At 37.4% G+C, this 23710-nt stretch overlaps 1 protein-coding gene across 1 annotated transcript in view; it reads left to right on the top strand.

The window, feature by feature from the left end:
- The window catches only part of CEP57 (centrosomal protein 57), a 46722-nt gene extending 24257 nt beyond the window's left edge, over positions 1-22465 (top strand). Inside the window, exons 3-11 of the mRNA XM_043482341.1 lie at positions 1754-1933; positions 2317-2438; positions 11641-11757; positions 12354-12431; positions 13720-13827; positions 14378-14455; positions 19233-19471; positions 20059-20203; positions 21247-22465. Of these exons, the coding sequence (XP_043338276.1) occupies positions 1754-1933; positions 2317-2438; positions 11641-11757; positions 12354-12431; positions 13720-13827; positions 14378-14455; positions 19233-19471; positions 20059-20203; positions 21247-21477 (1298 nt within the window). The 3' untranslated portion in view covers positions 21478-22465. The remainder of the gene's footprint in view (positions 1-1753; positions 1934-2316; positions 2439-11640; positions 11758-12353; positions 12432-13719; positions 13828-14377; positions 14456-19232; positions 19472-20058; positions 20204-21246) is intronic.
- The last annotated feature ends 1245 nt before the right edge of the window (positions 22466-23710 follow it).

Genomic DNA, 23710 nt, shown 5'->3' with positions numbered 1-23710 from the left:
AATAAAAAGGATGATGGCAGTATTACTGTCAGACAGAACAGTGTCATAGACAAATAGCAGTTTTGTATAACAAAAGAAGTAAATAAAACCCAGCTTTAAAGCAAGAAAGGGAAACACTTACTTAGGTGCCAGAAATACAATGAATTTAAGACTGAAAGCCTCAGAGACTATTAGGAGTCTTGATATCATATAAAAGCCTTAGGTATTAGGGTATGGTAGGGGAGAAGTTGGGATTTTAAATCCAGGTAGCAACTGGAGATAAAAACTTTAGGCCCAGGTGAAGTGACTTCCTTTGGAAGTCTAACTGGAGAAAAGGAACTGGAATGACCCAGCCCCCTGGCCTGGGAAAGGAAGCTGTGGTGGAAGTCGCCTGTGGTCAGCGACTAGGCTCGTTCTGTGTGCTCTGCTACGAGAATACTTGGAGACCTGAATAGAGCTGTGCAGTGTTCCTCAGTGGGAACTTTAACATTGTGAATATCACTTAAAGAATAATGTGTGAGAACGGCACTTTTTCTTTTAATAGAAGGCTTCACTCAGATAAAGGATGGCCTCACCATATCAATAACGGATTGTAGAGCTATGCAAATAGGAAGTGTGGAGCTGGTACAGAAATAGACATTAGTGGAATAGAAAGTTCATAGACAAGTAAGTATAAAGATGGAGTTCTAGAAATGTACCTATAGATTGACATGGAGAAGTACTAAACTTATGGATTGTAGTAGTTGGAAGGAAATTCATATAATCTTAAATACTTTGATTATCAAGCAAGAAAAGAATGAAAATAATTGAATATTGTTAACACTGCTGTATGATAGATATAGGAACTTACAGTTATATGAAATTCATATATCAAGATATTTTTAATAGAAATGCAAAATAAAATAATTGGAGTACCCTGGGTTTCTTAATCAGAATGGCAGTGACATTGTAGTTAATAATGGTCTGTATTGGCAAAGACAGGTACTTCTGATAAAAGTGTAAACTGATACAGCCTTTTTTTTTTTTTAAGGTATTTTGCTCTATTCAGGAACCTTTAAATATGAATATTCTTTGATCTAATAACTTTGTTTTTCAATTCCTAACTGATCACAGGGAAATAATCTCTTTAAGTAATGACCAAAATTGATAGTCATTATCTCTTGGTAGTAGTTCTTCTCTTTGTTGTATTTGCCTTCTACAGTGAATATGTATTATAATTAGAAGCTTTTTGAGTGCTTAGGGTTTTTTGGAGATCAAAAAAATAGTCCTTTTTGTGCTTGTATGTGTGTGCTCAGTCATATCTGACTCTCTGCATCCCCATGGACAGTAGCCCGTGAGGCCTCCTCTATCACGGGATTTTCCAGATAAGAATACTGGAGTGGTTTGCCATTGCCTTCTCCAGTTTTTGTGCTTAACTGTTTTTTACTCTATAATTGGGTTCTGCATGTGATCTTATTAGTAAAACAAAAGATTGACAGTTAATATGCCTTAGCACAGTTTGTGGCTTTTGTGTGATTAGCTAAATATTTTTGCAATTTTACCAAATCCTTGCAATGTTTTTATCATTGCAGTGTGCTTTTTACTTGAATACCTGGCTCATTTCAGAGATTGGCATGATGTCTTTAAATAGATATTTTAAAACAATTATCATGTGATCATAATTCCTAAAGAGTGATCCTCCATCAATTTTATTTTTTATTTAGATGTATTTATTCTTTTTCAGTAAACTTTTCCATGGACAGTATCTTACAGTATCCATATTTGTATTTGACAGCTATATTTTCTGCTCTGAAGAATCTTCAAGATAAAATTCGACGTTTAGAACTTGAAAGGATTCAGGCAGAAGAAAGTGTGAAAACCTTGTCTAAAGAAACAATTGAATATAAGAAAGTATTGGATGAACAGATACAAGAAAGGGAGAATTCAAAGAATGAGGAATCAAAGCACAATCAAGGTTTGTTTAATTATGAGGGAAATAAAACACTATCAACATAAGTATTATAAGATTACTCTTTAAAAAATTACCTTAAAAGAAATTCCACGTTAGTGTTTTCTAGTGCTTAGTGTCTTCCAGCACTACAAGATTGCATTATATTTGAGTGCGTTTTGAGGAACAAGTGCTGATGTCCTGCATTAAAATTATTGTCTGAATGCAAGGCAGATTAGACTAACATACAGAAAGTGAATGACTTAGGTCCTCTGAAAACGCTTCTAGAGGTACTGGAAAATGTTTATTATATATACTATAGATTCGTGTTAAACAGATTGTTAAACTGTTTTGTAAAAAAAAAAAAAAAACTGTTTTGTGAGTGAGCTAATCTCTGTTTTTCCTTTTAGAACTGACATCTCAGTTGTTAGCTGCAGAAAATAAATGTAATCTTTTAGAAAAACAATTGGAATACATGCGGAACATGATAAAGCATGCAGAAATGGAAAGGACATCTGTATTAGAGAAACAGGTTTGTTCCTTCACAGAATCATTCTCAAGAAAAGTTAGCTATAGAGAAAATTAGGTAGATATAAAGACCTTTTTATTCAGTGAGGACTAATGGTGCTGTTACAAATAATCAGTTCTCCCTCTATCTTAAAAGGTAATAGTACCCATCATTTTGAAAAACTGCTAGTGGAAGCTTTGAGAGAAAAGTGGTTTGTTTTTTTCCTTTCAGCAAAGCTGTAAAGAAGAGTTTGTTTTTTGGATGACCCTCATACACACTGTCATATCCTCTATAGCTTCTGCTTTGGGACAGTATAACAGCCCAGGACTGAAATTACTTGGGATCAATTATAGTGATACCTCATTTTCCTATTGTAAATCTAGAATTTGAATTCATTATGAATACTTTTTTAGCATCTTAATTTTGTTATACAGAAGTTGAATATTTTGTTGGACACTCTGCAACATGAGAGAAATTGAATGCTTTCCACTTCAGTTAGCCTTCAGTCATAGTTGGAGATATTAGACCTAAAAGGAATACTTGATTGCATGACAATATTTAAGAGAATGCTTCAGCAGTTCTTTAGTGTAAATTATATTATAGTTCTCTATACTGTGCCAATGAGTTTATTGTGACTTTATATTCTTGTTTCCAGTTGGGTCTAACATTTTTATGTGATAGTTGGAGTGGGGAAGGAGGTGATCTGGAACATGATTGGAAATAGCCAAGCATGTTCAGTAAGCACTATAGTAATTCTCTTTATTAGGATATTTCAGTTCACAGGTTAGAAAGCACCTTTTAAAACAGTAGTGAGGGGGAGGAGGAGCCAAGATGGTGGAGGAATAGGACGGGGAGACCACTTTCTTCCCTACAAATTCATCAAAAGAACAATTGAACGCAGAGCAAACTTCACAAAACAACTTCTGATCGCTAGCTGAGGTCATCAGGCACCCAGAAAAGCAGCCCATTGTCTTCGAAAGGAGGTAGGACAAAATATAAAAGATAAAAACAGAGACAAAAGAGCCAGGGATGGAGATCTGTCCCGGGAAGGGAGTCTTAATAGAGGAAGTTTCCAAACACCAGGAAACCCTCGCACTGGCGGGTCTGGGGGAAGTTTTTAAATCTCGGAGGGCAGCCTAACTGGGAGGGAAAAAATAAATAAAACCCACAGATTATGTGCCTAAAAGCAACTCCCAGCAGAAAAGTACCCCAGACACCCGCATCCGCCACCAGCAAGTGGGGGCGGAACGGAGAGGAGCGGGTGGCATTGCTTAGGGTAAGGACTGGGCCGGAGTGCCCTGAGGGCAATCGGAGGGAGCCTTTGTGAGTTACCAACTTAAACTGTGGGATAGCAAAAGAGAGAGAGAAAATGAACCGGCCCGAACACACTGCCAGCCGTCCACAGAACAAAGGGACTGAGCAAGTCCAGAGGAGCTAGCTGGCTGCGGAATGGACCGGCCCAGCCCCGCCGGAGGCAGGAGGCAGCGGGGAGGGGAAAGGGACAGGCTCGGCCCCAAGGACTGCATCCCCTACCACACTGCAAACAGGCCTCAAGTTTCTAACCAAAGACTTCCTGAGATTCTGGATGGTCGACATCCGCCAGGAGGGTCACAGTTAGACACAGGGTGCACGTACCCGCCCGACCAGCGCGGGCAGGGACTGGGGCTGGGGACGCGGAGGGGAGAAGGTGCGCCGCACCCGGGGAGAGTGCGCCCATGAAGCTCCTGTCTGCCTGAGCTGCTTGGGCCAGGGAAGGCACAAAACGCAGCCGAGTCCGCTCTTTTGTGGAACACCCAAGGGCTGGAACCGCGGGCAGCGCAGGGCTCGCTCCATATAGAGCAGCCTGGAGCCTGAGCAGCGTAGATGGGAAAGCAGCGCCAGTCCCGCGCCAGTCCCTCCCCGCAGCGCAAGGGAACTAGCAACCTGAGCAAGAGACCACCTCCGCCCGCCTGTGTCAGGGTGGAAATTAGAGACTGAAGAGACCAGCAAACAGAAGCCAAATAAAGAAAGGGAACCGCTTCAGAAGGGACCAGTGCAACAGATTAAAATCCCTGTAGGTAACACCGACTACACCAGAAGGGGCCTATAGATATCGAGAAGTGTAAGCTGCAACGAGGAGCTATCTGAAACTGAACCGAACCCCACACTGACCGCAACAGCTCCAGAGAAATTCCTAGATACATTTTCACTTTTTTTTTTAATTAAAAAAAAAATTTCTTTTTCTTTTCTTTTCTATTTTTTCTCTTTTCTTTTCTTTTAAAATTCCCTATTACTCCCCCATTACTCCTTAACTTTCATTTTCATAGATTTTTACAATTTTTTTAATTAGGGAAAAAAATTTTTTTTCTTTTTTTTCTTTCCTTTTTCTCTTCTATTTTCTATTTTTCTTTTTCTCTTATTTCTTTTAAAGTCCTCTAGTACTCCTCTACTACTCCTTAATTTTCATTTTCAATACACTATAACCTTACAAAAAAAAAGAAAAGAAGCCCTATTTTTAAACCGAACTTCATATATATTTCTAAAATTTTTTTTGTGTTTTGGTTTTTGTTTTTAATATAGTATTTTTAAGAGTCTAACCTCTACTCTAGATTTTTAATCTTTGTTTTTCAGTATATGATATAAATTGTGGACATTTAAGAATCCAATATTCAATTCCCGTTTTTATTCAGGAGTGTGTTGATTATTCTCTCCCAATCTTGACTCTCCGTTTTCTACCTCAGAACACCTCTATTTCCTCCTTTCCCCTTCTCTTCCCAATCCAATTCTGTGAATCTTTGTGGGTGTCTGGGCTACGGAGAACACTCTGGGAACAGACAACTGTGTAGATCTGTCTCTCTCCTCTTGAGTCCCCCTTTTTCTCCTCCTACTCATCTCTATCTCCCTCCTCCCTTTTCTCCTGTTCATGTAACTCTGTGAACCTCTCTGGGTGTCCCTAACGGGGGAGAATCTTTTCGCCATTAACCTAGAAGTTTTATTATCAGTGCTGTATAGTTGGAGAAGTCTTGAGACTACTGGAAGAATAAAACTGAAATCCAGAGGCAGGAGACTTAAGCCCAAAACTTGAGAACACCAGAAAACTCCGGACTACACGGAACATTAAGTAATAAGAGACCGTCCAAAAGCCTCCATACCTATACTGAAACCAACCACCACCCAAGAGCCAGTAAGTTTCAGAGCAAGCCATACCATGCAAATTCTCCAGCAACGCAGGAACATAGCCCTGAGTGTCAACATACAGGCTGCCCAAAGTCATACCTAACACATAGACCCATCTCAAAACTCATTACTGGGCACTCCATTGTACTCCAGAGAGAAGAAACCTAGTTCCATGCACTAGAACACCGACACAAGCTTCCCTAACCAGGAAACCTTGACAAGCGAATCGTCCAACCCCACCCACTGGGTAAAACCTCCACAATAAAAAGGAACCACAGACCTCCAGAATACAGAAAGCCCACTCCAGACACAGCAATCTAAACAAGATGAAAAGGCAAAGAAATACCCAACAGGTAAAGGAACTTGAAAAATGCCCACCAAGTCAAACAAAAGAGGAGACAGGGAATCTACCTGAACAAAAATTTAGCATAATGATAATAAAAATGATCCAAAATCTTGAAAACAAAATGGAGTTATAGAAAAATAGCCTGGAGACAAAGATTGAGAAGATGCAAGAAATGTTTAATAAAGACCTAGAAGAAATAAAAAAGAGTCAATTAAAAATGAATAATGCAATAAATAATATCAAAAACACTCTGGAGGGAACCAAGAGTAGAATAACAGAGACAGAAGATAGGATAAGTGAGGTAGAAGATAAAATGATGGAAATAAATGAAGCAGAGAGGAAAAAAGAAAAAAGGATCAAAAGAAATGAGGACAACCTCAGGGACCTCTGGGACACTGTGAAACGCCCCAACATTCAAATCATAGGAGTCCCAGAAGAAGAAGACAAAAAGAAAGGCCATGAGAAAATACTCGAGGAGATAATAGCTGAAAACTTCCCTAAAATGGGGAAGGAAATAGCCACCCAAGTCCAAGAAACCCAGAGAGTCCCAAACAGGATAAACCCAAGACGAAACACCCCAAGACACATATTAATCAAATTAACAAAGATCAAACACAAAGAACAAATATTAAAAGCAGCAAGGGAGAAACAACAAATAACACACAAAGGGATTCCCATAAGGATAACAGCTGATCTATCAATAGAAACCCTCCAGGCCAGAAGGGAATGGCAGGACATACTTAAAGTAATGAAAGAGAATAACCTACAACCTAGATTACTGTACCCAGCAAGGATCTCATTCAGATATGAAGGAGAATTCAAAAGCTTTACAGACAAGCAAAAGCTGAGAGAATTCAGCACCACCAAACCAGCTGTTCAACAAATGCTAAAGGATCTTCTCTAGACAGGAAACACAGAAAGGTTGTATAAACGTGAACCCAAAACAACAAAGTAAATGGCAACGGGACCATACCTATCAATACTTACCTTAAATGTAAATGGGTTGAATGCCCCAACCAAAAGACAAAGACTGGCTGAGTGAATACAAAAACAAGACCCCTATATAACAATTATAAATATATATGCACCCAACATAGCAGCACCACAATATGTAAGGCAAATGTTAACGAGTATGAAAGAGGGAATTAATAGTAACACAATAATAGTGGGAGACTTTAATACCCCACTCACAACTATGGATAGATCAACTAAACAGAAAATTAACAAGGAAACACAAACTTTAAATGACACAATGGACCAGCTAGACCTAATTGATATCTATAGGACATTTCACCCCAAAACAATCAACTTCACCTTTTTCTCAAGTGCACATGGAACCTTCTCCAGAGTAGATCACATCCTGGGCCATAAATCTAGTCTTGGTAAATTCAAAAAAATTGAAATCATTCCAGTCATCTTTTCTGACCACAGTGCAGTGAGATTAGATCTCAATTACAGGAAAAAAATTGTTAAAAATTAAAACATATGGAGGCTAAATAACATGCTTCTACAAATCATAGAAGAAATCAAAAAAGAAATCAAAATATACATAGAAATGAATGAAAATGAAAACACAACAACCCAAAACCTATGGGACACTGTAAAAGCAGTGCTAAGGGGAAGGTTCATAGCATTACAGGCTTACCTCAAGAAATAAGAAAAAAGTCAAATAAATAACCTAACTCTATACCTAAAGCAATTAGAGAAAGAAGAAGTGAAGAACCCCAGGGTTAGCAGAAGGAAAGAAATCTTAAAAATTAGGGCAGAAGTAAATGTAAAAGAAACTAAAGAGACCATAGCAAAAATCAACAAAGCTAAAAGCTGGTTTTTTTAAAAAATAAACAAAATCGACAAACCATTAGCAAGACTCATTAAGAAACAGAGAAGAACCAAATTAACAAAATTAGAAATGAAAATGGAGAGATCACAACAGACAACACTGAAATACAAAGGATCATAAGAGACTACTACCAGCAGCTCTATGCCAATAAAATGGACAACTTGGAAGAAATGGACAAATTCTTAGAAAAGTATAACTTTCCAAAACGGAACCAGGAAGAAATAGAAGATCTTAACAGACCCATCATAAGCAAGGAAATCGAAACTAATCAGAAATCTTCCAGCAAACAAAAGCCCAGGACCAGATGGCTTCACAGCTGAATTCTACCAAAAATTTAGAGAAGAGCTAACACCTCTCTTACTCAAACTCTTCCAGAAGATTGCAGAAGAAGCTAAACTTCCAAACTCATTCTATGAGGCCACCATCACCCTAATTCTAAAACCAGACAAAGATGCCACAAAAAAAGAAAACTACAGGCCAATATCACTGATGAACATAGATGCAAAAGTCCTTAACAAAATTCTAGCAAACAGAATCCAACAACATATTAAAAAAATCATACACCATGACCAAGTGGGCTTTATCCCAGGAATGCAAGGATTCTTTAATATCTGCAAATCAATCAGTGTAATACACCACATTAACAAATTGAAAGATAAAACCATATGATTATCTCAATAGATGCAGAGAAAGCCTTTGACAAAATTCAACACTCATTTATGATTAAAACTCTCCAGAAAACAGGAATAGAAGGAACATACCTCAACATAATAAAAGCTATATATGACAAACCCACAGCAAGCATTACCCTCAATGGTGAAAAATTGAAAGCGTTTCCCCTGAAATCGGGAACAAGACAAGGGTGCCCACTCCCACCACTACTATTCAACATAGTTTTGGAAGTGTTGGCCACAGCAATCAGAGCAGAAAAAGAAGTAAAAGGAATCCAGATAGGAAAAGAAGAAGTGAAACCCTTGCTGTTTGCAGATGACATGATCCTCTACATAGAAAACCCTAAAGACTCTACCAGAAAATTACTAGAGCTAATCAACGAATATAGTAAAGTTGCAGGATATAAAATTAACACACAGAAATCCCTTGCATTCCTATACACTAACAATTAGAAAACAGAAAGAGAAATTAAGGAAACAATACCATTCACCATTGCAACAAAAAGAATAAAATACTTAGGAGTATATCTACCCAAAGAAACAAAAGACCCATACATAGAAAACTATAAAACACTGATGAAAGAAATCAGAGGACACACATAGATGGAGAAACATACCGTGTTCATGGATTGGAAGAAACAATATTGTCAAAATGGCTATTCTACCCAAAGCAATCTATAGATTCAATGCAATCCCTATCAAGCTACCAATGGTATTTTTCACAGAACTAGAACAAATAATTTCACAATTTGTATGGAAATACAAAAATCCTCGAATAGCAAAAGTAATCTTGAGAAAGAAGAATGGAACTGGAGGAATCAACCTGCCTGACTTCAGACTCTACTACAAAGCCACAGTCATCAAGACAGTATGGTACTGGCACAAAGACAGAAATATAGATCAATGGAACAGAATAGAAAGCCCAGAGATAAATCCACAAACCTATGGACACCTTATCTTCGACAAAGGAGGCAAGGATATACAATGGAAAAAAGACAACCTCTTTAACAAGTGGTGCTGGGAAAACTGGTCAACCACTTGTAAAAGAATGAAACTAGAACACTTCTAACACCATACACAAAAATAAACTCAAAATGGATTAAAGATCTAAATGTAAGATCAGAAACTATAAAACTCCTAGAGGAGAACATAGGCAAAACACTCTCCGACATGAATCACAGCAGGATCCTCTATGACCCACCTCCCAGAATATTGGAAATAAAAGCAAAAATAAACAAATGGAACCTAATGAAACTTAAAAGCTTTTGCACAACAAAGGAAACTATAAGCAAGGTGAAAAGACAGCCCTCAGATTGGGAGAAAATAATAGCAATTGAAGCAACAGACAAAGGATTAATCTCAAAAATATACAAGCAACTCCTGCAGGTCAATTCCCGAAAAATAAAGGACCCAATCAAAAAATGGGCCAAAGAACTAAACAGACATTTCTCCAAAGAAGACATACAGATGGCTAACAAACACATGAAAAGATGCTCAACATTACTCATTATCAGAGAAATGCAAATCAAAACCACAATGAGGTACCATTACACGCCAGTCAGGATGGCTGCTATCCAAAAGTCTACAAGCAATAAATGCTGGAGAGGGTGTAGAGAAAAGGAAACCCTCTTACACTGTTGGTGGGAATGCAAACTAGTACAGCCACTATGGAGAACAGTGTGGAGATTTCTTAAAAAACTGGAAGTAGAACTGCCATATGACCCAGCAATCCCACTTCTGGGCATACACACTGAGGAAACCAGGTCTGAAAGAGACACGTGCACCCCAGTGTTCATCGCGGCACTGTTTATAATAGCCAGGACATGGAAGCAACCTAGATGCCCATCAGCAGACGAATGGATAAGGAAGCTGTGGTACATATACACCATGCAATATTACTCAGCCATTAAAAAGAATTCATTTGAATCAGTTCTAATGAGATGGATGAAACTGGAGCCCATTATACAGAGTGAAGTAAGCCAGAAAGATAAAGAACATTACAGGATACTAACACATATATATGGAATTTAGAAAGATGGTAATGATAACCCTATATGCAAAACAGAAAAAGAGACACAGATGTACAGAACAGACTTTTGGACTCTGTGGGAGAAGGCGAGGGTGGGATGTTTCAAGAGAACAGCATCAAAACATGTATATTATCTATAGTGAAACAGATCACCAACCCAGGTTGGATGCCTGTGACAAGTGCTCGTGCCTGGTGCACTGGGAAGACCCAGAGGAATCGGGTAGAGAGGGAGGTGGGAGAGGGGATCGGGATGGGGAATACATGTAACTCCAGGGCTGATTCATGTCAATGTGTGACAAAACCCACTACAATATTGTAAAGTAATTAGCCTCCAACTAATAAAAATACATGAAAAAATAAAAACAGTAGTGAGATGTCTTGACTAATACATCTATTATACATAAATGTCTTTGAATTAAGCTCTGTTTTCATCAGTAAACTTTGAGTAATTCATTTAACAAGAATGGTTCCAGTACTGAAAAAATGTGATTTGTGCCAATTTTTAACTTAACGTATTCTTTTAAGGACAGTAACTGTTCACACAAATTCCTGAGAAATGTATAACTCTGTATTACTTTGTCATATTCAAATTTCTGTTAGTATGATGTCTATTGCTGTAGACTTGGTATATGAAGATGAGTTCAAATGCTTAGTGTTTTGACTTTTTATGTGTATACTTCAATTTAGCATATTTCTACTTCTTATTCTAGTTTAATTATTCTTATTCTAGTTTATCCTGTGACTGTCAGTCATTAAATCTGATAGGTGGCAGTCTTCAAATCCTTAACTGTAAACCTGAGAAAAAGAAAAAATGGTGGATGCTTTGTGTAGAATTCAGAGGAAGTGTAAATGGTAGATACCAAAACCATGATTATTGCCTTAATTAAAACTCTTTAAGAAAACCAGACTAATAACTAGTATTTGTGTGCAGCCTGTGTGTTGCATGAGTACTCTCAGAGTATTAAGTATCACTGTATAGAACCACATGTTATGATAGTATATGATAAGGACATTTCGCTTGTATTTGTTAATATTCCTATGGTTTCATCTTATGTTTTCCTAGAATTTCTCTGCAGTATCTAAGTAGTTCTGTGAAAAGCAAGACAAGTAGCCTATTATTATCCGTATTAGTTTTTTTCAGTTTTTTGTCAGATTATCATGCTATATTTAATACTCTTTCCCAGGTCTCCCTAGAAAGAGAACGACAACATGATCAAACACATGTTCAAAACCAACTTGAAAAATTGGATCTTCTTGAACAGGAGTATAACAAGCTTACCACAATGCAAGCCCTTGCAGAAGTCAGTGAAAATTTCTTCCTCACCTGTGCATAATATTGGTTCTTTTGTAAAAGTGGTCGTTTTATAATACTAAATATTTTATAGGAAAAAAGTGACCTTATAGTAAAGAAACATATAGGATTTTTTTTTTTAAGGAGGAAACATAAATTTGGAGAGAAAGTTCACATTTTACAATAGTAGCGTACCTAAGGAAGGAGTTATTTTTGAAAATATTGACAGATAAAATGTTTTTCAGTATCCTTAAGGCTGTGTATCACTTTTAAGTTTTTCTCTGAACTAATATTACTTTTAATTGATTCATTTGGAAGTACTTAATACCACTGAGACTGTAAGGTTCCAGATCCAACTTCCATGTAGCCTATAGGCCTTCATACAGAAGCTGTGTTCTTTGGCCTTGGATTTCACTCATAATTCTGTTAAATCTTAAGGCAGAGTCATGGATGCTGGCAAGCCCAGAGCTGTTGCTAGGGTGAACTCACAGGCTTATATTTACCATGCGAAAATTTTACACTTTCCTATGTTGCTTATATTAAAATTTTACAAATACACATTGAAACTCTTTTCACTGTTACCACTTTTAATATTTTTATCACTAGAAAAAAATGCAAGAGTTGGAAGCAAAACTCCGTCAGGAAGAACAAGAAAGGAAACGAATGCAAGCTAAGGCAGCCCAGGTAAGTTGAAATGTTAGCCGGTAGGCTCCTCACATTTCCTGCTATTCTTTATATATAAATAGATGTAGATGTGGACTGCTTTGATAATTTATATTTCAGAATGGTCCAGGATATAAATTTGCTGACTTAGCTTATTGTGAAATAGGCAGATAGTAAAAACTGAGCAATTCTTTAGGAGTTTTCCAGTTGTGGGCTTTCAGCCAGCTTTTTTTTTTTTATCAATAGACTAAAAAATATCAGAATCTATACACATAATCATGTAAAACTTTATAGTTGTATTAAACTTTTCACATAATAGTCACCATTGGAAATGTTTGAAAGTATCCTGTGAATCATTCATTCAGTATCCGTCATTCAGTATCCCATCTTGTAAGTGCTTCTCTTTTTTGGTGGCCTCCAGACGCCAGGTCAGTAGTGAAGGTAGTGGGCTGCCCAGTAGTTGGTGACCTGTACTAATTCACTAAAGCCACCATATGAGGAAAATGAACTCTGCTCATTCGTAGCCCTGGATTTTTATCCCATGCAGTGGTCACCAGGTGGGATAGGTGAGGCATTGTGATGATCTGAGTGTTTCTCACAAACTCAAGACAATTTTGTTTCATAGGCAGGTTTGAAAACCACTGTTGTAGACAACACACACACACACATATATGTATATACATATGTATATAATTATATTTTTAAGGAAAAGTTGAAAACAGCAGCCCTTTTTGAAACCCTTAGTAATTGCTTGTGGAATTTCTACTATATTAAATTAATGTAGTTACTAAGCTTCTAGGGAAAAGGACTTGATTACATTCTCTGACACACCTTCCAGTTCTTTTGGACGTGGATTTCCAGTTCCTTTTTCTTGCATTAAGTGTGTGAGCTTTTAAAAGAGGAAGATTGTGCTTTCTGTCTAGCATTGTTGTACATGCTGTGTGAAAAGAAGAAAATGCTGAAGCATTGGTTGAGTTAGAAATATTGGCTTTAACTCGTTAGATAAAATTTAAGGACCAACTTCAAATAAGGAACTAAAAGGAGCCAGGCTAAGTGAAAGGACAAATTATAGGACAGTACTTCAAGATGAAATTAGAGTGGTATTGATTTAAAATGTTGGACAAGTGTTCACAGATTGACTCAAGACATAGTTACATAGCTATGACTAGACACATTTACATAGCTGTGATATGTTTTTTAATCTGTACTGTATGATACTACTGTAGGTTTTGTATAGGCCTTTACATGGCATTGAATCATAACTTTTATTTCTTCAGTATTTAACTTTAGGTTCTCATATTTTTCCTAGTTGCAGACTGGTCTAGAAGTAAATAGACTTATCTATCAAGATAAGGCAACTTCATGTGTTCCCAGTACAAAAAGAATTAAAAAAAAGAAGTCAAAACCACCAGAAAAGGTATGAAAAAAGAACCATAAGGTACTCGTTATTGCTTGATATAGTTTATGTGAAAGTACTCATAAACCATCTGGTCCTTCAATCTTGGATGAGTAAATCTGTTTCATTCTAAGTTTCTTCATTGGGAAAATGGGGATAAGTAATACCTACTTCTAAATTTTAACCCTAACAGTGAGCTAATTAATATGAAAACATTTTAGAACTACATAGCACTGCACAAATATTAGTTATTATTCAGTATTGCATTAATTACCCTTGCTCTTAAAAGTTTGTGTGTGTGTATATACATATGTACATGCATATAGACACAGAGAATTTCTTTACTGAGACTGTAACTGCTGTTTCGTCAGGTACTATTTTTTTTCTTTCTTAGCCTTTCTTTAGGGTAAGATGTGTGTTGACAAGTATTATTAGGAGCACTGGCCGTAATGCCAGTAGAGATAAAACAAGCAGGAGCCCAGCAGTTACCTGAAATTTCAGGTTAGCCTTACATAGGCAGCTCTTATCGGCATGTGAGTAAAATTGCTTTCCTTTTTTCTTTGCCTTGCAGAAGGGTTCTAGGAACTATTTTGCTATACAGCCACATTATCGATTATGCTTGGGTGATATGCCATTTGTAGCTGGAAAGGTGAGTTGGTTGAACTCTGAATTTTTTTGTACAACTTAGATCTTTGAATTAAATCCACTCATTTGCCCATATACCTATAAATGGTGAAAACATTATTCTGCTTTTTTACCAAGGGATCCTAGTGTTGTAAGAAAGAGATGGAAGAAAGTTTTATAGGACTGGGGTGCAGGGGGAAACCTTGGTGGGATGCTTTAAAGCTGGTGAAGTGTATGTGGAAGGAAGTAATGAACAAAAACAGAGCCCCTGGTTTGGTGAAGGTATGGTTATGGATAGGAAAGGAAATGGGAAGCTGTATATTTGTAGCACTGGAATTTTCATATCAGCCCTGTTGATTTGTATTTAGGTATAGATTGAAGATATTTAAATGAAAAGAAGTCACGTCCTCTTTGTCCTTACATGCTTATTACTTAAGGATTGATTCTCCAAGAAGCAGCCATACATAGACTTGAATCTTAAGTTCCTTTAGTGCTTAAAAATGTGGAGATGGTGATTTTGTCAAATATCAGCAAGTACTGGGTGATTTCTAAGAGGTGCTCAACATTGTGTTAGTTTATGCCACTTTTTTCATTGATGTTTGTGTTGCTGGCTATTTCAATACCTTGAACACCCAACTCTAGATAGTGAGTTTGAGAGGCTTGAGGAATAAGTTTTATTTATTTATTTTAACCCACAGTAAATTCTCAGTGAAAGCGTGGGGAAGGAACAATTTCCTAGCTTCTCCACTTGTCCTTTGTAGATCTGTGTGGCACAAATCATTCTTTAAAAATTTTGCCATTGGCTGTTCTTTACCCTAAATTTAATCTCTTCTTGGATTGCAGATATCTTTTGACCTACATTTTTTCTTGTATCTTTTGCTTCTAACCATGGTTCTGCTTTGCCATAGAATCTCTGAGTTGGGTTTGAAACAGTTTCTCAGAGGATGACCAGCTGTATGAGAATCATTGACTATGCACTTGAAAAAGCAGATTATGAAGCCTTGCCACAATTCTACTAAATCAGAATTGTGTAGGTGTGGGGCCTAGAAAGTATATTTAATTGGTGCCCAGTCTCAATATCTGATGTTCAGTTATATTTGGAACCCATTTAATAACAGTTCCTTGTCCAATGTTTTCATTATGTAAACATTGAGCATAATGGTCCTGGACTCTGTCCAAACACCCTACTTATGAAACCTCATTATACCTCAGACAGCCCTTCACGTTTCTATACGGCTTTACTTGGAAATGCTTAAATGGCATGAAATCTGTTGCTGTAAATTCTCCTCAGTGGGGTTTATTCTGCTCTCAGGGATCAACATAGATGATGATGTAGATGACCCAAATGGAGCCTTAACTATACGAAAATTTTGAAACTTTTGAAGATAGCTTTATTTTTATTCTTACCTCCTTCTTCTAGGTTACTAAATCTTTTTCTTCAGCAATTCATGATAAGATGTGCTTTGTGAGTTTCTTAACCACTTCATCACTCCGTTCCTTCCTAAATCGAATATAGGCCTCTCAGTGTGTGACTAGCACAGAACAGTGTCATGTTCTGGAGGTCTAGGAATTCAGCTTAGTATTGAATTCATGTTACAGGGAAGCCATAGCATCCCTTTGACTCATTAATTCCAGAGTCAACTAAAGTTGACTTTTACTCAGGTCTTTTACCTAGTCTTAGCATCAGCCTTTCTAGGTCCTGTATTTGTGGAATTGATTTTTTTACACAGAATTTTTAATTAAATGAAGCACTATAGAAACCGATTCACCCTAACCCATGTTAGATTAGAATCTAGTTCAGTCTTATGTTATATTTGTATTATCCCCAAATTTAATTTGCTTATCTTTGGTAATTTCCATTGAAGTCATTAATACAGAGATTGAACAGGGCAGGTTCAAAGATAGGGTTTTTCAACCCAAGGTCGTCTTGTCTTTTTTCAGCTTTTAAAATTTTAATTGGAGGCTAATTACAGTACTGTGGTGGTTTTTGCCATACGTTGACATGAATCAGCCATGGTATACATGTGTCCCCCATCCCAAACCCCCCTCACTCCCCCTCCCATCCCTCTGGGGCGTCCCAGTGCACCGGCTTTGCATGCCCTGTTCCTGCATCGAACTTGGACTGGCGCTCTCTTTCACAAGTGGTAACACACACGTTTCAGTGCTGTTCTCTGAAGTCATCCCACCCTTGGCTTCTCCACAGAGCCAGTGTGACAGTGTTGTGAGAGTCTCGGGTGCCCTGAGGTCTTCAGAAGTTATCATTTGTGCTTTCTGTGAGATACTGCTCAGACAGCTCAGATACTGACAGACAGCTGTCAATTTGAGTATGTCCCAAACTGTCCAGTGTGAGGGCCAGTTACTTTTATTTATACATTGTCATAAACTAATACACTTGTAAAATGCAATAAAAGTTAATTGCTAGAAAAAAATGAAATTTAAGACAAAATACAAGTTCTAGTTTTTTCATTTCTAAATTCAATAGACAAAATATCTTAAGGAGAGTCAGAAAAGTAACAGAAAAAAGAATTTCAAAATTCTTTAAGCTCTTCTAGTTCCTTTGTCTTTGCATGTGAATTTTAGAATAAACTTCTCTACCAAAAATATGTCTTGCTGGGATTTTGATAGGAACTGTATTAGTTTGGGAGAATTGACATCCTTGTTGATAGCTGTGAGAATGGTGCATCTCTTACTTACAACTCTTACTTTCAACATATTAGTCCCATACCAGTTTTCTTATGTTTGTATTCAATTTTTTTTTGAGCAGTTGTGAATTGTGTTGAGTTTCAACTTGTTTCTACATGATCATTAGTAGTATATTTGGGCTTTGTATGTTAATCTTACATTCTGTTACCTTGCTGAAAACACTTATTAGTCCTAGGAATTTTTTTTTATATTATTATTTACTTAAGCTTTTCTGTGGCATCACTGACTCAATGGACATGAGTTTGAGTAAACTCCAGGAGTTGGTGTTGGGCAGGGAGGCCTGGCGTGCTGCATCCATGGGCTGAAAGAGTCGGACACAACTGAGCAACTGAACTGACTGAACTGAAGCTTTTCTATGTAAAAAATGTCATATGTAAATGAGGATAGTTTATTTCTTCCTTTCTAATTTGTGCACCTTTTTACTTCTCTCTTGCATTACTGCACTGGCTAGGATTTCCTGTATCATGTTGTAAGTAACAAAGATGAGAGTGGACATCCTTGCCTTTTTCTGGTCTTCAGGGGAAAGCATTCAGTCTTTCACCAATAAGTATGATACTAGGTTTAGGCTCTTTGCCTGTGCTCTTCATCAGCTTGAGGAAATTTCTCTCTGTTCCTAGTTTGCTGAAAGTTTATACCCTTAATGGGTTTTGGAGTTTTTCACATGCTTTTTTCCATCAAGTGATAATGGTTATGTGGTTTTTTTCCTCACCTTATTGATGTGCTGGATTACATGGATTCATTATCAAATACTGAACTATCCTTGCATCCCCAGAATAAACCCCACTTGGATGTGGTATATGCATCTTTGTATGTATATATGTACACTCAGTTGTGTCTGACTCTTTGTGACCCCATCGACAGCAGCCTGCCAGGCTCCTCTGTCCATGGAATTCTCTTGGCAATAATGCTGGAGTGGGTAGCCATGCCCTCCTCCAGAGAATCTTCCCAACCTAGGTATTGAGCCCAGGTCTCCTGCATTGCAGGCAAATTCTTTACCACCTGAGCCACCAGGAAAGCTATATATATACATTACTAAATTCGATTTGCTACCTAACCATAAAAACTAGGGTAAACAAAGCATCTGTTTAACTTAGCAGAGTGGTTTGCAAACCTGGCTGATCAGAATCAATTTAAATGTACATTTAAATGCAAACTTTAAATGTACATTTCTAAGCCTTGACCCTGCAGTGATTGAGTAGGGAGTGCTGCCCAGGAATCTGCATTTTAAACAGTCTGTCTAGCTGATGCTTATGGAGCCAAGTTGGCCCAACTATCTGTTTATACATTGAAATTGCACATTGAGACAGTTGTTTAGTATTCAAAACAAGAAAGTTTTGAGAGGGCTGTCAGGTTTTCCCTGTTGTTTATATGACAGACATGAACTGAGTGCTTCCTACTAGAGGGTAAAATGAATATGGTAACAGCCTCTGTCACCTGGAAGTACTTACACTGTTTAATAGGTGAGATAGACATGCAAATACAGTTAACAATCTACTGTGATAAATGCTGTGATAGAGAGAAATGCCTTAGGTCATCTGAGATTAGACCAATTAATTAACTGGAGGTTTTAAGAAAGTCTTTACAAATCATATATTTGAATGGTGTATTTTTCTCTTTAATGATATAAAAATTGGCACATGAAAGAAATGGCATGTGCAAGTACAGTTCATTGAAAGAGTGGCGAGCAGGTAGGAGACAGTGGGACATAAGGCTGAGGTGTAGAAGTTGCAGCTTAGTGTCCACAGGGCCTTGATTTCTGTGCTGAGGAGTTTGTACATTTAGAGTCAGCGGGCCTAACATCAGAAGAACATAACCAGAATAATATTTTAGGAGGACAACTGATAGCACTATGGAGTCAAGAGACAGGGAACATGGGGACAGACAGTTGGGATGTTCTTCTCTAACTGACAGAGATGGGCACATAAGCCACGTGCGTGACAGTAGGGTGGAGAGTAAGAGGCAGGCTGGAAATGCACTTGTAATGTCGGAAGTTTGTATCATAGGGTTTTTTGTGGGGAAGGAAAGAGTCTTTTTACCCAGGTTAGGGGGTAAAACATTTTTCCAGAAGATGTGGCTTCAATTACTTCTCTTTTCTTCAGTCCACCAGCCCCAGCCATGCGGTGGTAGCCAATGTTCAGCACGTCCTGCATCTAATGAAGCAACACAGTAAAGCCTTGTGCAACGATCGAGTAGTCAGCAGTATTCCTTTGGCAAAACAAGTGTCTTCACGAAATGGGAAGAGCAAGAAGTCAGCAACGCCTCCCTCCTCTAGCAGTGTTAATGAAGAGCTGTCTGAAGTCCTGCAGACTTTACAAGATGAATTTGGGCAAATGAGCTTGTGAGTTTTGGTGTTTTGGTTTTGTTTTTTTTTTTAATTTCATTTAATTCTAAAACCTCATTTTAACTTCTTGGTGACTTTAATAATTCTATCATATTTAAATACTTCAAGAAATATTTACTGAATACAATCATTTTACCAACCACTCAACAAGTTACTAGGACTTTAACAAATAACAGCTCTTCTGGGCGAAGTATCTCCTTTTTCTATTACTGTTAAATGTTTTGAAGACCAGGGTTTATATTCAAGTTTTTTTTCCTTGTTTGGGAGCTTGTTATACGTTGAGTTTAGCTAAACATAACTGATAAGTTAGGAAATGAGTGAGTGAAGGACAAGAATCCTTCTCTAGACTTTCCTTTTCTATATTATGTAATGCTCTGTGGGGGAGATAGATAATTAGTGCTTTAAACTCTTTTTCCTTTGCCTCTGGTACCCTTTTTGGACTTAATGGGGAAATTTGCTCTATTTGAAAAAATTGAGTCACTTTTTAATTGGCAAAGCAGGGATCCCATGGTGAGGGAGATGTAGTGGACTTAGCCATGTAACATAGGAAACCTAACTAAGACCTTTTTCTGTTTTTTATATAGTGATCACCAGCAGCTTGCAAAACTTATCCAAGAATCACCAACTGTTGAACTGAAAGACAACCTAGAGTGTGAACTGGAGGCATTAGTGGGAAGGATGGAGGCAAAAGCCAGTCAAATAACTAAAGTTCGAAAATACCAGGCCCAGGTAACTGTTTTCCTTTATGCATTTCTAATGATTAAAAAACAAGAGACAAAAAACCCTTTCCATCAAATATATTGATGACATGGTATCACAGGTAGCCATAAGAAACATTTCCTTATTGTAGGTACTTACTAATTCAGTTCATTAGTTATTAAGAGTTGGTGTTAAGCAGGCTAGGAAGACACTGTCTTGTAGTCTCTTCGAGTAGATTTTATCATCTGAAATACATCTTCCAAGTACTGAATATATTTCATGTTCTTCCATGAATGAGATTTATCTGTTTGGCTGCTCTGGGTCTTCATTGCTTTTGGTGGGTGTGGCGCGTGGGCTCGGTCATTACGGCCTGCAGGCTCACTAGCTGCGGTACACGGGCTTAGTTGCCCCGAGACATGTGGGATCTTCTGGGAACCGTGTTCCGTGCACTGGCAGGCAGATTCTTAACCACTGGACTACCAGGGAAGTCCGTTTTCTGTACATTAGACTTACCTTTTTCTAACTAAACACCAGCAGCAATTTATTTTAGCCAACAGCTAAAGTAAAAATAAAGCTCCCTCTTTGAAATTATTGTAAAAGATAATAAAATTAAAAATCCTTTTCATAGTATTAATACATAACCATTACATTCCATCTATCCAGAACATGCTTCTCTCTGCTCAGACTAGTTTGGAGAATGCCTTTCTCCTCTTCATTTATTTAAAATCCTTCTTGTCTTCCATTACCTGTGTGGGAGTTTTTTGCCTCCTCCTTGAGAACTTCCCCCCCCCAAACCCTCTTGCTTCTTACATACTCTGTTCTGCATTTGGCAGCATTATGTTAACTTCTGGTATAGCACCAGAATTGATGTTTTTCCTCTTGTTTACATGTTTTTATGTCACTATATACTAGTACAATAGGTTTTTGAAGGCTTAAAAAAAAAAAAAACCCAGAAAATACATATATATATATATGTGTTTTAGTTAGTATGAGAGTTAAAAATACCAGTTTTTGCAAGCATATGTTTTAATTAATTTTTCCTTTTTCTTCCACACATTGGTTTTTTGGTATAGCTGGAGAAACAAAAGTTGGAGAAGCAAAAGAAGGAATTAAAAGCCACCAAAAAGACTCTTGATGAGGAAGGAAACAGCAGCAGCCGTTCTACAACCACGGGGACCACAAATAAGAAGGACTTTGCCAAACCGAGACCTGGAGAAAAAAGCAGGAAAAATCTTCAATTATTGAAAGATATGCAATCCATACAGAATTCATTACAAAGCAATAGTTTGTGTTGGGATTACTGACTGTTACCAGGTCATAAATTTTATTCACATAATCTGTACCTCATCAATCAGATATTGACTTTCCAGGTCTCATACTCTTATGTTGAAATTAAATAGCAGACATTTAGGGACCCAGGCTTCATTACACAGGCTTCTTTTGCCACATATCACAACTAAATGTTAAGCCATCTAAACGGAAACTGGGGGTAGTTTTAAAGGCCAAGAAGCCACACATACTGTTCCTTTGTTTGAGATGAATTTGCTGTACTGAGATATTGCACTTTGTAAACAAATTACCAATTTTTTACTTGTGGGTGTGATTTTTTTTAGTAATTCTATTATATAAGTAAAATTAGGTTTAAATTATCAAAGTATGAGGCTATCCCATAGGCAGTGTTTGTTTGAAAACTCTCATTTTTAAATCTTGGCATGAATCGCCTGCTTTTGCTTTTCAATACAACCATTAAATATGCTCCATTTCAACTACTGATGGAGGTTTTCTATATTTAAATATTTATAAGTATTTAAGACGATTGCTTTGTTTTGCTTTTTGACATTACAGACATTGGTCAGTATTAAATACACTTGCATTGATGTTAATTCACCATTAAAATTTTTAAAGATGCATTCATTTTAAATCAGTTAAATGTGAAAATCACAAAAGCATTTTTAAAACTATAAACAAATTGTTAATGACGTAAATGAGGTTTTGGAATGAAGAGAGAAAGGGAGGTGTTGTAAAGTAGATATACATATGTATTTTTAGATAATACCTGTTTGTAATCATGCTATTCATTTCAAGGCATTATTGTTTTTAATCTTAAACTCAAAATCCCTTGATTATTTAATTTTGTGTACAGTGTGAGTGCAGTATTAACTGTACACATGTAATTGTCATTGTTAATAATGTGAATCATAGTTTTGAATAGTTCAAGACATGTTAACTTTATAAATTTGCCACTGAAATCAATAAAGCAGCTTTTTTAAGGAAACACTGAAATTTTCCTTAGCAGCCTGTTAATAAAGGCTTTATTTGTTGTAATCTCTCAAAAAAATACATTTTTAAATAGACCATTAATCTCTTACGAGAAACAGTAAGAATATATGTTATTTAATACATAATTTGCCTTTTTCATGCTTACATAGAAACCAGGTCCAGCAAAACTGAAGTATCTCACATTATATAAGATACTCTGTTATTGTTAAGTCTCAGTCACGTCTAACTTTTTGCAACCCCATGAACTGCAGCACGCCAGGCCTCCCTGTCCTTCACTATTTCCCGGGTTTCCTTAAACTCTTGTCTGTTGAGTCGATGATGCCATGCAGCCATCTCATTCTCTCTCACCCCTTTCTCCCCCTGCCTTCAATTCCTCCCAGCATCAGGGTCTTTTCCAATGAGTCAACTCTTCGCATCAGGTGGCCAAAGTATTGGAGCTTCAGCATCAGTCCTTCCAATGAACACCCAGGACTTATCTCCTTCAGGATGGACTGGTTGATCTCCTTGCAGTCCAAGGGACTCTCAAGAGTCTTCTCCAACACCACAGTTCAAAAGCATCCATTCTTCGGCGCTCAGCTTTCTTCACAGTCCAACTCTCACATCCATACATGACCACTGGAAAAACCATAGCCTTGACCAGACGGACCTTTGTTGGCAAAGTAATGTCTCTGCTTTTTCATATGCTGTCTAGGTTGGTCATAACTTTCCTTCCAAGGAGCAAGCATCTTTTAATTTCATGGTTGCAGATTTTGGAGCCCAAGAAAATAAAATGTCATGGTTTCCATTGTTTCCCTATCTATTATGAAGTGATGTAACCGGATGCCATGATCTTGGTTTTCTGAATGTTAAGCTTGAAGCCAGCTTTTTCACTCTCCTCTTTCACTTTCATCAAGAGGCTCTTTAGTTCCTACTTTCTGCCATAAGGGTGGTGTCATCTGCATATCTGAGGTTACTGATATTTCTCCTAGCAACCTTGATTCCAGCTTGTGCTTCATCCAGCCCAGCATTTCACATGATGTACTCTGCATATAAGTTAAATAAGCAGGGTGACAATATACAGCCTTGATGTACTCCTTTCCCTATTTTGTGCTAGTGAAAACATTGACTAGACATTAAAGAGATTTCTTTTTGCCTGGGATTGAAATCGAGTTCCAGGATTTTATCTAGACAAGCAGCATGAAATGCAGTGGCTGTGTGGTCACTAAGCGTATTAGGCCTTTTACTGCACTGACTGCATTTCGGGACAGCGGTGGGTGG

Source organism: Cervus canadensis, chromosome 11 (assembly GCF_019320065.1).
Source record: "Cervus canadensis isolate Bull #8, Minnesota chromosome 11, ASM1932006v1, whole genome shotgun sequence".
NCBI lineage: Eukaryota > Metazoa > Chordata > Mammalia > Artiodactyla > Cervidae > Cervus > Cervus canadensis.
Note: the sequence above shows the minus strand (reverse complement) of the source record. Positions and strands in the feature narration are given on the sequence as shown.